The sequence below is a fragment of the Neovison vison genome, chromosome 4 (genome assembly GCF_020171115.1).
Source record: "Neovison vison isolate M4711 chromosome 4, ASM_NN_V1, whole genome shotgun sequence".
NCBI lineage: Eukaryota > Metazoa > Chordata > Mammalia > Carnivora > Mustelidae > Neogale > Neogale vison.
The window spans coordinates 49,833,452-49,850,439 of NC_058094.1; the positions used below are offsets into that span (position 1 = coordinate 49,833,452).

General features: G+C 40.5%; 1 protein-coding gene across 1 annotated transcript; it reads right to left on the reverse strand.

Moving 5' to 3' along the window:
- Positions 1 to 285: 285 nt before the first annotated feature.
- On the reverse strand, positions 286 to 2,622 carry LOC122905322 (serine/threonine-protein kinase VRK1-like). The gene is made up of 2 exons (XM_044246972.1): positions 2,605 to 2,622; positions 286 to 1,211 (listed from the first exon to the last, which is right to left on the reverse strand). The coding sequence occupies exons 1-2, from the start codon at positions 2,620 to 2,622 to the stop codon at positions 441 to 443; spliced, it is 789 nt and encodes a 262-aa protein (XP_044102907.1). The 3' UTR covers positions 286 to 440.
- Between the last annotated feature and the right edge of the window lie 14,366 nt (positions 2,623 to 16,988).

The following is a 16,988-nucleotide window of genomic DNA, read 5'->3' on the forward strand; positions in this document are numbered from 1 at the left end:
CAGCAGATACTTCATTTTAAAAATATTATAGCAGCAGTGTCCACAATAGCCAAACTATGGAAAGAGCATAGATGTCCATCAACAGATGCATGGATAAAGAAGATGTGGTGTGTATATACAATGGAATACTATGCAGCCATCAAAAGAAATGAAATCTTGCCATTTGCAACGACATGGATGGAACTAGAGGGTATTATGCTGAGGCAAGTAAGTCAACCAGAGAAAGACAATTATCATATTTTTTTTCAATTTTATAAATTAGCCTTTAATAAATTGTACACAGTATTTACTTAATAAAAAAAAAGTTTATATTTTTCAAAGACATAGTTATTTCATGGTCAGCCCCATCCTCAAAGACTCACATGAAAATATAACATTTAAAATAGAAAAAGAGGAGTAAGTCAAATGACAGGAAGAAAAGTCGATTTACAGCATTTGATTTACTTCTGGACTCTCTTTCTGGCTTTTGAACGGGTTTTTGTGGCCTCTTCTGTCTGTGTATCGGAGCATTCCATATCTTCGACACTGGATTTGGTGCTCTCCTCAATTCCTTTCTTGCGCTTCGTTATTGACTTTGTTCTCAAGCCTCCATTCTCCACAAGGCTGAGGTCCAGCTTGCCATCATCCTTGCTTCCTATAGCTCTCAGTCCTTGCAGGAGAGTGTCTCGCAAGTTCTGATAAAGAGGTTTCTCGGCATAGTCCAGTAATTTCACTGTTTCCATGTATTTAGCAATCTCATCTGGCTTGTTTCTCTCGGGAAAACATCTGTCCATCAAATCTGCAATGTTTTCTCTGTATCTAATTTTGGAATCTCTAACATAGTTAGGATCTTTCAAATTATCCTCCCAAGGAAGATGGCCACTAAGCCACTGGATCATGCAATAACCAAGGATTTCCAAATCACCACGTCTTGACGGGGCTACACCCTTGTGTGCATCGATGCTGGTGAATTCAATAGTGCCATCGTGACATCTTTTGGGGTCTTCTTTGTATTCTTTATTAATTCCTTCTGGGCAATACCGGTAAGCAAGGCCATAATCTACCAAGTACACCTGGTCAGGATTCTTGTAGCTCAAAAGAAGATTTGAGGCCTTGATATCTCCAGGTACATACTCGTGCTCGTGAATATATTTCAGAATATCCAGAATTCTCCAGCTTAGCTGCAAGACAGTTTTCCGAGAAAACCTTCTGGCATTTGCTTCATATATTTTCTGATTTGAGGAATTTGAGAAACAAGACAGAGGATCTTAAGGGAAAGGAGGGGAAAATGAAACAAGATGAAACCAGAGAGAGACTCTTAATCTCAGGAAACAAACCGAGGGTTGCTGGAGGGGCAGAGGCTGGGAGGGATAGGGTGGCTGGGTGATGGACATTAGGGGGTGGGTGTGTACTATGGTGAGTGCTGTAAATTGTGTAAGACTGATGAATTACACATCTGTAGCCCTGAAACAAATAATACATTATATGTTAATTAAAAAATAAAACAAAAATATATTCAGAAACACTTGAGGGAAATAATACATAGCCAGTTTTGCTCTACATGTGGAAAGAAAACCCAACTTTTGGAGGAAATCTTTTTTGTGCTTCAATACTCAAGAATATGGAATAAGACCCAGAAAAGAATGACTCAGTCTTTATGGTAAAACACCTCTGTTTTGAGGATGAGTGAGAAGCTTCATGATCCTTCTTCCTCCATTTATTGAATAGATCATTTAACATATGACCTCTAGTTTCTCTTAACTTCCTACCTGCAGTTTTTCTTAGGTGAAATAGGAATAAAGAAATTCAACTCATGAGAATTTGTATGATATTTTCCAGATTCTCTAGACAGGAGCTAAGATTTTATTTTCTCTTTATTCCAACAAAGCCCTTAATTCCCTCCAACTGAGCCACACTACTGAATGGAAGCCGCATGCCAAAAGATGGCCGCCATAAAGAACAGCAATGGCTGCTCATTACATCCTTCTTCTGTGAGTCAGACTCAACTCTTCTTGTCAGGTAGTCATATTTATTGTCACAATACATTCCTGTATTAGTTTTCTATTGCTTCCATAACAAACTACCACAAATTTAGTGGCTTAACATAAAGCAAATTTATTGTCTTACAGTTCTCTGGGTCAGAAATTCTACATGGTTCTCATAGAGCTAAAATCAAATTATTAGCAGGATAAGTTCCCTTTTTGGTAGCTCTAAGAGTAAATCTGTCTCTTTAACTTTTCCAGCTTCTAGAGCCATTCCTTGGCTCATGGCCCCTTTCCTCCATCTTTTCAGCTCACAGACATACAAATGGCCAACAGACATCTGAAAAGATGTTAATCTTCAGGGAAATGCAAGTCAAAAGTACAATGAGATATCACATTGCACCTGTTAGGATGACTATTGTTGAGAAGACAAGAGGTTCACAAGTGTTGGTGAGGGTTTGGAACACTATTACGGGGAATGTAAATTGTGCATTACTGGTGAGAAGGTAAAGTGGTGAAGCTACTATGGAAAACAGTATAGAACTTTCCCCCAAAACTAAAAATAGAACCACCATATGATCCAGCAATCCCACTCTTGGGTATATCTATCCAAAGGAAATGAATAAGTATCTCAAAGAGATACCTGCACTTCCACGTTCATTGCAACATTAATCATAAGAGTCAGGATGGTGGAAACACCCTAAACATTCATCGATGTTTGGATGATGAATACATAAAGAAAATGTGGTCCATAATTTATACAATGGAATATTATTTACCTATAAAAAGGAAGGGAATCCTGTCTTTGTGACAATGCAGATGAACCTGGGAGATATTATATTAAGTAAAAGAGTCCAGACAGAAAGACAGTACTATATGATCTCACTTGTAGATGGAATCTAAAAAAGTTGACCTTTGTAAAATGCTAGTTGACTATCTCAGGTGGTCCCCTTTCCATGTCATAGTTCATTAATGTCTCACTTGGCCAGACTAGAGGAAAGCCACAGTACATCCTCACTCCAAGCCTATGAGGCAGGCGTATATTGAAATTTAAAGAGGGATGCAAGACTCTCTTCTGGTTATCTTGTTAAACTCTTTGTCTTCTCACTTTACAGAGGAAGGCTAAGGAGGTTTCTGTAGACACCTTTGCTTTGTTGCTAGTGCAATGGATTCCTAGGACAGCAGAGTCTCAGCAGGGTCTGGAAGTGCAGGAAGTAGCCTCTTTCTCTGTATTTCTAACACCATAGCTCTTCTCCCTGGCAGGATGGTGCACTATGGGAATCAAAGGGAGAATCAAAACCCCCATTACATCCAGCAGAAATACCCAGGATTGCACCTTTGCTGGCAAAGAAAGGAATCATTCTTTTTTTTTTTTTTAAGATTTTATTTATTTATTTGATAGACAGAGATCACAAGTAGGCAGAGAGAGAGGCAGGCAGAGAGAGAGGAGGAAGCAGGCTCCCCGAGAAGTGGAGAGCCTGATGCGGGGCTCGATCCCAGGACTCTGGGATCATGACCTGAGCTGAAGGCAGAGGCTTTAACCCACGGAGCCACCCAGGCGCCCCGTAAGGAATCATTCTTAAACATACCTTTTCTGAGAACAGACCAGAAATTAGATATAATTTATGTAGTCTTGTTACTTACACTTTTTTTTTTTTTTTTTGCTACTTACACTCTTAAAATGCCAGTATCCACTCTAATGTCATAATGGAAAACACACCGAAATGTAAGAACATTTTTCTATTTTACCAATTAAATAAATGAACATAAATTACCTTATATATTTATCTCCCTCACAAGACTGTGGTCCCCTTTGGATCAGGAACAATGTCTTATTCAGTGGGTACTAGTGCCCACCACAAGGTCTGGCACATAGGAGGGACCTGGTAGAAGATGGCTGAATAAATAAATAATACATATTGGTAAACAACCATCACTTACTTTTTTATTAATTTACCAGTGACTAAGCCTATTTACAAATAGATGAATTTGTTCAAAGATATTTAACAAGCACCTGTTGTGTTTCTGAAACTGTGTTAGCTCTGGGCATAAAGACATGAAATGGATACATTAAAAGAAAATAAGCTGTGGAGGGGCACCTGGGTGGCTCAGTCAGTTAAGCATCTACCTTCAGTTCAGATCATGATCCCAGGGTCCTGGGATTGAGTCCTTCATCAGAATCTTTGCTCAGTGGGGAGCCTGCTTCTCCCTCTCCCTCTGCCTGCCACTCCCCCAGCTTGTGTGCTCGCTCGCTCTCTCTCTGACACAAATAAATAAATACAATTTTAAAAAGGGAGAGGGGAGAGGGCATTTGGGTGGCTCAGTGGGTTAAGCCTCTGCCTTCAACTTGGGTGATGATCTCAGGGTCGTGGGATCGAGCCCCATATAGGGCCCTCAGCTCAGCAGGGAGTCTGCTTCCCCCTCTCTCTCTGCCTGCCTCCCTCCCTACTTGTGATCTCTCTCTCTCTCTGTCAAATAAATAAATAAAATCTTTAAAAAAAAAAAAGGGAAAAGAAAATAAGTCCTAGAGATCTAATGCATAGTAGAGTGAATATAGCAAATAATATTGTTTCATAATTATACAACCTACAAAAAGGTTACATCTTAATTATCCCCACCATAAAAAAGAAATAACAATTATGTGAAATGATAGATGTACAAATTTTCACTACATCAGCAATCATGTCACAACACTTAAATGTATCAGACTAACAAGTTTTACATCGTAAATTTACATAGTATTATATGTCAAATACATTTTAATGAAATTTCTTTAAAATTAAAAATACATGAAATACAGCAGCAGTCTGCCAGGTGTGAAAGAGGCAAAAACAAAGAACTGTATTATAAGGTGGGCAGTGCTGTGAACAAAATACATCAGAGCAGAGTTGAAAAGCCCTTCGTCATGCCCAGCAAAGAGAGAGATGGTCAAAGAAGTCTTCAGAGAAGAGGTTACATTTGTGCAGGCCATTAAAGAGCAAAGAGATAGAGCAAGGAGTTTAATGGAAATGAAGAAAGTGTGAGCAAGACCAAAGATGGATAAGAACAGAGCTTGCTTGGAGAATGGCAAGGATGTGTGGAGAGACCAGAACAGGGTGGGGCCAGCCAGTGAGCAGCAGGAAATGGCACTGGAAAGGGGGTCAAGGCCAAGAGCACAAGGTCTTGAATGCAGGAGCTCTTGGATGATTGGGCTCTACTCTGTTGGCCACATAATCCCCAACAAGGTGTATGGCCAGAAAAGAACACCACTGTATCTTGGACAGATGATTAGTACAGCAAGGAGGCAGCTGGACTGAAAGCAAGAAAGCTGGCGGGGGTGGGGGGGAGGGTTATGGCCTGAACTAAGACAATGGATACAAGGAAGGGTTCCTGCCTCCAGAGACTCTCACAGCACACACACCATTTCCAGATTCATGGATCTGTGTCTGAATGGGGGAGCTCAGGTGTTCTATGTCTCATCCATCCAGTCCCTACCACAGCTCATAAAGCCAACCTTAAAATGAACTTTTCTGTGCAAAAAGGTGAACAAATGACTTTTGAGAGTTTAGAGATCCTGGCATCTCTTTAAACACACACTTAATAAGGATTTTGTCCTTGTTTGCTCCAACCTTAATGTTGGCATCTGTGTGACACCATAAACTAAATTATCTCTGCTTTATGAGAAGAGATTTTAGCAGCATTGGGCAGAGTGTGACATTCTTTAACCATTTGCCACCACTTTGAAATGCCTGATGTTATTTGGAGCTGAGGCCATGGCACACTTGCTCCTAGACCTCTTTGCTGAGCTTGCAGGCAGAAATGCCATTTGGAGGGTTTATATGTTCGAACAAGGAAAATAAATGCTTGCTTCTGGATGGAAAACAAACGCTACCCTTTATATTATAAAGTACATTGTAAATTACTGCTACTCTGTGATTTTTTTTTTTTTGCAACTCTGTGATTTACAAGCATCGAGTGACACCCCCCCCAGCTTATCTGATTCCCTCCATTTTCTGCCACATTATTCAATGGATAAAAAGTAAAACAAATTATCAAAACTTCATAAGATGAAGATAAACTGAAGATTTATTTTTGCAATCCCTAAAAGACAAAGTGGTCAGAGTTATTGGTGTGGAAGTGAGAACATGAGTGGTTTTTTTTTTCTTGTCTTTATTTTTCTTGTCTTTAATAAGTGGCTTTCTAAAGCCACTCTGTGTATGTGTTGAATATATTACATTTTCTTAATTGAACTTTATGAATGAGCAGCCCCAATTAAATTCCCAATCTGACTTTCAGAGGTAAGATCTCTTCTGGAGAGGTCCAGTTCTCCAAGCCAGGGCCCCTCAAATTCCAGGAGAACCCTGGCCTCTCACCTTTTCCACAGTCCTTGCATAATCTTTTGTGGATGAAGTAAATTCTGCTTCAACAGGATAGGAATTCAGAGTAACACCGTTTTCTCAGTGAGAAGAAATTCAGTGCTGCCAATCCAGCTCAGCCACATTTAACTCGCAGTTTGTTTTGGGTTTTGTTTGGTATTTGTTGTTGTTGTTTTATTTTTTTCCCAAACAGTCACTTGTGGTTTGAGGACAAAGGGCAAGTATGCTCACATTACCCTTGGCACTGGAAATTATTGGCTCCTGCAGGGTCACTTGGCAATGCTGGGTGAAATGATTATAACGTCCGTGCCCTTTGGGCCTAAATCAACTCCAGGAAATTTAAAGTAAGGAAACAAAAAAGGGGATTAGTAGGGTATGTACAAAGATGTTCATATCGGTACAACACTAAGAAGCAATGGAACTAGCCTAAGTGTTCAACAATAGTGGATTTATAAATCCTGGTATAATCTGTGATACTTAAACTTTACTTAGACAAGACAGTGAGACCCCGTCTTCACTGAAACATTTCCTTGGTCTTTGTAAGATGAAGATATACTAAATAAAGATTCTTTTTTGTAATCCCTAAAAGTTGAAATGGTCAGAGTTGGTACTGATGTGGAAGTGAGAACATGAGTGAATTAGGATATGGCCTGAACTAGTATATATGTATATGTATATATTTTAGCTTATAGATATCAGCTAAAAATGTCAATGGATTTAAAATAGTTTCTGGGGCGCCAAGGTGGCTCAGTTGGTTAAGCATCTGTCTTTGGCTCAGGTCATGATCCCAGGTCCTGAGATACAGCCCCACATCTGGCTCCTTTGTCAGCAGGGAACCTACTATTCTCTCTCTATCTGCTGCTCCTCCTGCTTGTGCTCTCTCTCTCTCTCCGTCTAATAAATAAATAAAAATTATTTTAAAAATAATAAAATAAAATAAAATATTTTAAAGAGCAATTACTCTAGGAAGTTGAGGTGAGGCAGGAAATAGGAGTAGGCCGGAGGCCTGCTTGTTTGTGCCCCTACCCCCAAACCACCTCTGAAAACTTCACAGGGCACCAGGAAGCAACATGAAAACCACTGTGGCATCCTTTCCGTCATCACTACAAATAAGTGTGTAGCCACGTAAACAAAATGTTTGAGACAATGTGTATAAAGTAACACTGAACGGGAGGAGTGCAAAACACCCACACTATCCACACCTCTACACATATAATTGTATAAATGTGGGTAATTAGGAAGATTGGAAAGATGGTGGATAGATGAATATAATAGGCCTTACTGTTGAAGGTTGTTTTAGGAACTTACACTTCTCCTTAGTGGAAAGGCATTTATCAAAGTCACGATTAGCACTAATGCTTTAAGCAATTAGCTTGGCCTTCCTCAGCATTCCCATCTGTGAGATGGGAATCGTTACAATATTTGTGTTGTGGGGTGACTGCGAGCCTCAGATGAGTTATATACAGTGCTCAGAAAAAGTTTTATAACAAATTTTAGCTGTCCGTGGTAATACTGTCCTTCTAGCAACCCAGCTGTAAACATTTTTGAGGGAAAAAGAGAAAAATTCAGATTTAGTCTATCGGCTTGATTTTCAGCACAGCACAGTAAACGCCCACCCACACTGGCTCTAGACGGCTGCCCCTGAGCTAAGGCTCTCCACAACTGTGGAAAAATCCCAGAAAACAGTGGCGAGGACTGTGTGTAGGTCCCCATGCCTGCACTTCTTACATACTTGATAAAAATAGCACTTTCCTTCTGGAATCTATAATGTGATTCACAAAATCAGCACACCTCAAGTGCCATTCTTCTTGCATATATACTGAATCTACTTCAGGCTGTATATTTTCATGTACTCTGATGCTCTGTCCACGCACAGTTCAGAGAAGCTACTTTTAAAAGATTCCAATATTTAAGTACATTGACCAGATCTTTAGTGGACAGGAAAGATCTGCATCTACATAAATGTCTTCTGCCATATAAAAATAAGGTCAGTAGGATGCTGTTGGCTAACGTCCCCTCTCTACCCTCCTCATCCAAACCTCTAATTTCTAAGGCTGATTCTGGTGTTTCAGCCTTCAATCAGTGTAGCAGCTTCTTAAATACAGAAGTAGCATTTATTTTTGTATTAATTTCAATCAGTTAATCAGCAGACCCTACTGTGTTACTTGGTGTCTAAATATGTTGATTAAAGCCTAACAATTTTTGTAAAGCTACTCACTTTTGATATGGTATTTTAAAATGCTTCCAGGCTTATGTTTTCAAGAAAGCAATCTCTGGATCCCCCTCCCAACCCTGCCCCTTTTTTCTTTAGAACTTTTTTTAAAACTTTCATATGAAAAGTACCGTACATTAGCAGCGACATCTAGTGTCTGAATTTGGCATTGCTCGATGGTTCATACTTGTATCTCATAACATTGACAGATTATGCTCATGCAAACAATAAGACTTATTAGGTATGCCAGGACCTCTCATAATTCCTCTAAGTTCCTAATCTCATCTAAGATGCACAAAAATGTTTATTTTGATGCTATCTCTGCATGTGCACGTGTGCACGTGTGCATGGATTAGAAAAGTAAGGCCTGGAGAAGTGAAGACAATTGCCCATGCTCACAAGCCATGGCACGTCACCCTCCTTCCTTCCTTCATGGTCACTACCCTTCACCACCAATCTAAAAACATGCAGGAAAAAAGTTGCTCAGATTTGACCTTGGTGATTCAGTTGCAAGAAGGTAGGACCAGAAACCCCAAGGCTTCTCAAAAAGAAAAAAAATATTTATCTTTGAGGGAAGACAAAGAAAAAAATTACTTTTTAAAATTTTTTTTAGATTTTATTTATTTATTTGACACAGAGAGAGAAAGAACACAAGCAGGGGGAGCAGCAGAGGGAGAAGCAGGTGCCCCGCTGAGCAAGGAGTCCAATATGGGGCTCCATCCCAGCACTGTGGGACTCAATCCCCGAACCCTGGGATCACGACCTGAGCCTAAGGCAGACGCTTAACCCACTCAGCCATCCAGGTGCCCCTACTTTGTTCTTATACAAGAAAGCAGTAACCTGATTTCTCTAGAATCCTAAAGCTAGAAAAATCCTGCTCATGCTCCCATGACTTTTTTTTTTTTTTAATAAAATGTGTTTTTGGATTCCCCTTATTGTGGTAATAGCCTCTGAGGAATGGAGGCATGTGGGTGATGGAGGGTTATACAGGTGATCTAAGGGAAGAAAGCCAAACTGCGCAAGGCAGTAGACTGTCTTTAATGAAATCTCCCACCCTTGAAGGCAGCAGTGTAGTCTTGACCCAATAGAAAACCTAGGCTTTAATGAGGATTGAAGAAAGAATACAAGCTTGTTTCCAAAGGCCACTGTGAATCTCATTAAGAATGAGGCAAGCGAAAGAGAAGGAGGGTGTGGTAAAAATGACAAAGAGACCTTTGTAAGAAAGTTTCTGATAAGAAAGCTTTTAATAAATAAGGCCTCCACATCTACTGACAGAGCGTAAGCATTGCTTAAGACCTCAATCTAGTCCATTTCCTTTGCAAAGAAGAACAACATTCACAGATGAGACTCTACCCCATTTGAAAATATAGGAAAGGGGCACCTGGGTGGCTCAGTGGGTTAAAGCCTCTGTCTTTGGCTTGGATCGTGATCTCAGGGTCATGGGATCGAGTCCCGCATCAGACTCTCTGCTCAGCCCCCACCTTCTCTCTCTTGCCTGCCTCTCTGCCTACTTGTGATCTCTGTCTGTCAAATAAATAAATAAAATCTTAAAAAAAGAAAGCATAGGAAAGGATGACATATTTATAGAAGTGAAGGGTGACCCAGGATTAAAGCAAACTTGACTCCAGGATATTTACATCCAAATTTGCTTCCACCTGCGGCCACTTTCCCTGGTTTTGTGCTAAATAGAGGTATACAACAGAGAGCGCATACAAAAACGTTCACTATTAGTGAATACTTCCTCAGCCTTCTCTCCCCTGGCAGTGGCACATACAGGACCTGGTGGAATCTGTATGGTGCCCAGAGGATTAAGCAACATCCAGAGCAGGTGGTAGAGATGCCCCCGGAGGGAATGGTGGCCAGAAGATGCACCTGGGGGAGGAGAGATAAGTGTAAGAATAGAAGAAAGGACAGCATGAGTCGACCTGTCCTATTCATAAGCACCAATGAGACACTCCCTGGAAATACATAGAAGTAAAGGAGGAGTGGGAGTCTTTGGAAAGTACTGGAATCCGGCACTAGCAGAGGAGAGTAAAGCAATGATTATGCGTTTCAAAGACCGGTGGTGCCAGATCTGGCCCTGGCCAGTCCACTCCCTGGAAGGTAAATCGGCTTTTCTTTTCCAGCAGCACCACCTGGTGGTTAACAGGAGGAACAACTCATGGCTGTCCAACTTCCTATTTCACCCACTACAGAGATTATCCTCACATAAATTTTTTAGTTTAGATTTTCTTTAATACCTGTAAAAATGCTCTCATTCTTCTTCTGTGTATTCTCCCTTTCAAACACCATTTACTGCAAGAACATCGTTTCCCTTCTCACCATCCTCTCCTATGCTTCCTTTCTCTTCGTGTCTCACTCAGGCAGTGCTCTGGAAGATACGGAGTCCGGGGCAAAGCGCCCACCTGAGTTTGGAAATATGGCATCTATTAAACTTAGTGAGAGTCTTTGAGTGAATCAACTACTTGACAGGAAATGTATACCTTTGAACACTGCATGAAAACTTTTAGAAGCCTTTTGCATTACTAAAGCACTACTGAAAATAGTCTGTGAATATGTATGTTGCTGCATCATCTCACATCTTGAAGACTGCAATATATTTTTTAAAGTTTTCTGGGGTGCCTGGGTGGCTCAGTCGGTTAGGGAGTTAAACAGCTGTCTTTAGCTCAGGTCATGACCTCAGCGTCTGGGATTTGGGCTCCCCGCTCAGTGGGGAATCCACTTGTCCTTCTCCCTCTGCCCTTCCCCCAGCTCAAGCTTTCTCCAGAGCTCTCTCTCTCTCAAATAACTAAATAAAATCCTTTTTAAAAAATCTCTAAGAAAGAACATACACTGTATAGAGTAACAAAACTGACCTGTAATTTTACACCTGGCTTTCTACAGAAGCACGAAACTAATCCAGAAAACCAAATTTTATATTGTGAATCTCTGTTATTTTATTTATTTTTCTTATTGAGATATAACTGATGTAACATTGTATAAGTTTTGAAATGTACAATGTGTTGACTTAATACATTTATATATTGCAGTATGATTCCCACCTTAGATACGCTAATACCACTCTCACATTACATAATTATCATTACTTTTTTTGCGGTGAGAACATTTAAGGTCTAAGCTTTAAGCAGCTTTAAGTTGTAAAATACAGCCCTGTTGTCTTTTCATCACTAGACTGTGAATTTGATCTCCAGAACATATTTATCTTCCAGAAGTAAACTTTGATGAGCTATACTATTTTATTTTTAAATTAAAAAAAAAATTTAACTTTTCAAACTGTGTTGTTTCAAATATGCATGAAAATATATTCATTTTTTCACTGAATAAATATTTATAGATGTCTAGCATGTGCCATATTAATTATAAATACATGTTTATAGATGTCTAGCATTATAGATGTCTAGCATGTCTAGCATCACTATTTAGATGCTGGAAACACTGGCTAACAAAATGAAAACCCTGTTCTTAGGAAGGTCACATTCTAGTAAGAGCAGCGGACGGATGACATTAGAAATAAATACCATTATGTTAGGTTCAGTGCAGTGACAAAACAGCCAAGCAAGGTAAGGAGAAAGAGAGTAACAGAGGGCTAATTCAGAGAGTAGGGTCAGGGAAAGCCTCTTTGAGGAGGTGACACCGGAATGATTAAGGAAATGATCTGTAAGAGATCAGGGAAGGCCATTCCAGGTGAAGAGAATCTCAAATGTGAAGGCTTGAAAAGGCCCGTTGGCAAAATAGCGAGCGTCTGCCCAGGAGTGCAAGGGGTGGGACACCGGAGGAGAGCGGGGGACAAAGGCAGCCGGCACAGATCACAGCCCTCTGAGCCATGTCAGGCTTTGGCTGTTATCCAGAGCGAGAGGAAGTCACTGAAGCGTGGAGCTCAAGGCGATGAAGCCCTTTGAGCGAGTTTTTCAAAGACTCACTCTGGCCGCTGTATGGGGAAGACTGTGGGGGCAAGACCAGAGCCAGGACACCAGTTGGGAGCCATATTTTAAGAGCAGAGTCTGTAGCACTTGCTAACACGTTAACATGGTTTCAAGAGAGGAGTGAGAGGATTGTGTTGTTGAGTATCTGGTGGTGCCATATAAGGGATGAGATGGGACGGGGCTTCTGGGTGGCTCCCTCGTTGGGCGTCCGCCTTCGGCTCAGGTCATGATCCCAGGCGTCCTGGGATAGAGCCCCACATCCATCCGGCTCCCTGCTCTGTGGGAAGCCTGCTTCTCTCCCTCTCCCACTCCCTCTCCCACTCCCCCTGCTTATGTTCCCTCTCTCTCTGTCTCTCTCTGTCAAATAAATAATTAAAGTCTTTAAAAAAGAAAGAGAGAGAGAGAGGGAGAGAGATGAGAAGAAGCCCTGGGAGAGTGGGGGTTGCAGGGAAGAACACAGGAAGGCACGTGGACTCGAAGAATCTGTGTGGAAATGTTCGTTGTGAGATGTGTCCGGAATCCCATGGAGTCGTCTTCTAGGCAGAAAGTATTAGACTTTCAGGGAGAAGTTGGGGCTGGAGATATAAATATGGGTATCATCGATAAATTTAAATGTTGTTTTAAGTCATAGGACTAGAAAAAAAATCACCCAAAGAGAAGGTGAAAAAAGCACCTGGAGAGAAGGGAAGAAACCAGGAAGGGCGTCTCAGAAGAAAAGTGAAGAGTTAGAAACACATACATGTACATGCCTGTGGGGGTGTGTGTGTGTAGGTGTGAATGTGTATATGTATCTATGTATGAATGTATGTGTAACTATCCAGTGTATTTATGTCAAGTAAATAATTAAATTCATAACTGAGAACTTAGTATTTCTGATTCTTTTTTTTTTATATTTTATTTATTCATTTGACAGACAGAGATCACAAGTAGGCAGAGAGACAGGAGGAAGCAGGCTCCCTGCTGAGTAGAGAGCCCGATATGGGGCTCGATCCCAGGACCCTGGGATCATAACCAGAGCCAAAGTCAGAGGCTTTAACCCACTGAGCCACCCAGGTGCCCCTATTTCTCTGATTCTGTGCCACCAAGACTAAAGGAGAATAAAGAAAGGTAGGAGAGAAGAAGATATTTTGTTGGCTTTGATTTATGACTTAATTAGAGAATATTCGCATATAACTTTCCTAAATGAAGTTATTACAGAACAATAGCATGTGGTTAAATTTTGCCAAGACATTTGAAAGATACTGTCTGACCTGGTGATAAAATGACACATTTATAATAAACATCAGTTATAGGGACTAATTAAAGAATTAATCTGTAATTAGACATCAGCAATTAATAGATATGAGAGAGTTCCTTTATTAAAAATATTTCAATATTTAAACCTTCTCAATCTTACTGATTTTTAAGAAAGATACATTTTCACTGTAAATGACAAGGAGTTCTTGCTTGGATAGGAATGAAATGTATCCTCATTGTAAGGAAAATAAAGACAGCTCTCTTTTCCTTTCTTCCTAAATATTGGCTAGAAAGCCAGGTTTGGCTCTGTGTTTTCTTAATAGAATCCTTTAAGTAAAAGAATAACTGGGGCTCAAATTTCACACTCCTGTGACCAGTGAGCAAATTTAGCTTAAACTGTGCCTCTGTGTAGCTGCAAAGCACACAGAACCCTCCATTGTTTAAGGAAGGAGCACTTCAAGCTTGTGTTGATCCAAGCTCCAGTTTCTACAGGGAAAAACACAAAAAGTATATCAACCACACAACAAATAAAAGGAGCAAATAGATGTGGATTTAAGAACTGTTTTTTCACTGCTTGATCTCAGGATGTCCAAGGAACAGATGGAGAAACCCAAGCCAGAAGAGTCACTGTGCCAAGAGAAAGGGGCTCTGTGAGGGACATGATATTCGGGAGACCCCTGGGGATAAGGGCTCCAGGAGTTTCATGCATCCCAAAGATTTTCATTATGTAACAACCCTGAAAATTGTCTTCAGAAGTTTTTATCACTGCACGACCGCTGCTTAGTCATGGATTAGTGATGGGTCTGACTCCTATTTCTCACAGCCAGTGCCACTATCTGCATCCCTGATTTCGTTCTTCTGCTTCTCGTCCCCAGCTGGCTGAGGAAACAGCGCATCTACCTCCATCAAAAGCCAAAGTTTCCCTAAAAGAAAATTCCCATGAAAAGAAACAGGATGAAACAAAGAAACTATAGGGCTATATTGAATTCTTGTAGGTACGCTGTCTCACTTTCTTTGTGTTCTTTTTTATCATTCATTGAGTAGAAAATACCATTTTCAGTCCTTGGGGAGTTTTTCTGAGACCTTTCCAACAAAAACTTGAGAATAAGGAAAGGAAGTTTAAAATTCTGTATAGCAGGGGCACCTGGGTGGCTCAGTGGGTTCAAGTCTCTGCCTTCATGGTCTCAGGGCCCTGGGCTTGAGCCCCGCATCAGGCTTTTCCCCACATGAGGAGTCTGCTTCCTCCTCTCTCTCTCTCTCTCTGTCGGACTCTCTGCCTACTTGGGATCTCTGTCAAATAAATTAAAAAAAAAAAAAACCTCTGTATATCAGCTAAAGAGCTCTAAGTGTTGGGCTTTGTAATCTGTACATTATGGATAAGAACAGACATTTTAAGACTCTCCTTAAAGGGCAGAATGACCCTCAGATCTGAGACTCTTACTGGGTGAATGCTGACACATTGAAAGAAAGGATGTACCAACTAGGGAAAAGGTTGATTTGTCACACACAAAAAAAATTAGAAAATGAAAACTACAAAGGTATATAATAATAGGGTTTATCCAAACATGACCCAATGTTGAGAAACCATTTGCCAACAGATCGAGTATTTTAGTCCTCCTGACAAAATTATCCATATTTTGGAGATAATGGCTGGGAGGTACAGCCAACAAAATTCCATTTTTAATCGTCTCACTTTGAAAATCACCCCTTTTAGTGAGCTGGTTGTGTTAAACTATTCCAGGTCTGCTGATAAAAGACTTGTACTTCTATTTATCTTCTTTGTCCCGAATTCCATACCAAACACAATTTGGTATTCTCTGTGTGGTGACCTTCCTAGTGGAATTCAATAGATGTTCTTTGAATATAGCCATGTGCTCTGAGTGTTTCAGCTCATAGGAGATGCAGACAACACTCTAAATTGATAACTTGACTTTGTTGCTTTATACTATCAAATTTGTGACCTCACTTATGAGTCTGCACCTGAAAAGGGAATTCATTGCAGTAACAAAGTAGACTTCTAACCTTGCAGATTTGAAGGCTTGGCTCCAGACCTGGAGAACTTGATTAAGGTATATTAACTTAGGAGACTCCTTAGAAAGTAGCCATCTGGCCTACATGTAGCCATGCATACCCTCTTGCACTGCTATGACCTGGCAAGAAAGCTGCATTGTAACTCATATGCCAAGAGAGGTTATTGTTCTTTTCCAAGAGAAGAAGCCAGAACTGGAAGGCAGGGCCCTGGGGAGGTAATACCCTAAGGGTAGAAGAGAAGGGATTAGGGGAAGGGAAAGTTCAATCAATCTAAAAGAGGAAACTGGGGAAGGATAAAGAATCCTGGAGTTCACGGTCAGAACCATCCCATAATACACAAAAGGGAAAAGACAAAGGGCAGAGCGGAAATTTTTCAAAACTGAGGGCTTATAGCAGGAAGAATGACAGCAGGAGTAGGTAGGAAATTTCCATCAGCAGAACCCACGGAACTATGAAATTGGGACTTTAGATGACTACAGTAAGTCATTTGGACTTGAATTCAAGAAGCGACCCAAACTTAGAGGAAATTACATTGTTCCTTTAGCACCTAAACAGGAATGAGTGCAAGTTGCTTGGCCTTAGATCTGATGTTGAGAAGTAAGGAGGACATCTAGAAGTACCTGAAGTAGCATGAATAATCCCATGTCAAATAATGTGAGACTGTGTGATTAGAATTTACCTTTTTACATCTCAGTAATATGTGTGCGTATCCATATCTGGTTTTATTTTAGCATTAATAGAACTTAACTATTGTTTACTAGATCTGATCACAACTTACTTGCTTACTTACTTATTTATTTAGGATGGGATCTGGATCATGGCATTGTCCACGGAGTCCACTCTAAATCCTTTTGGTCTTGGGACCCTTTACTCTTGAAAGTTACTGAAGACCCCAAACAACTTTTGTTACTGTGGGTTATAGCTATTGATAGTCACTGTATTAGAAGTAAAAGTGAGAAATTATGAAGTATTTATTGGGGCCCCAGGGTGTCCCAGTGGGTTAAAGCCTCTGCCTTCAGCTCAGGTCATGATCCCAGGGTCCTGGGATGGAGCCCCGCATCAGGTTCTTTGCTCAGTAAGGAGCCTGTTCCCCCCCCACCCCACTCCCCGCCTGCCTCTCTGCCAACTTGTGATCTCTGTCAAATAAATAAATAAAATCTCTTTTAAAATGTTTGTTAAATGTTTATTAATTCATTTCAAGATGATGGATTCATATAATGAATAATAAGTGAACATCACAGATTTTATGAAAATAATGTTTTATAAAACA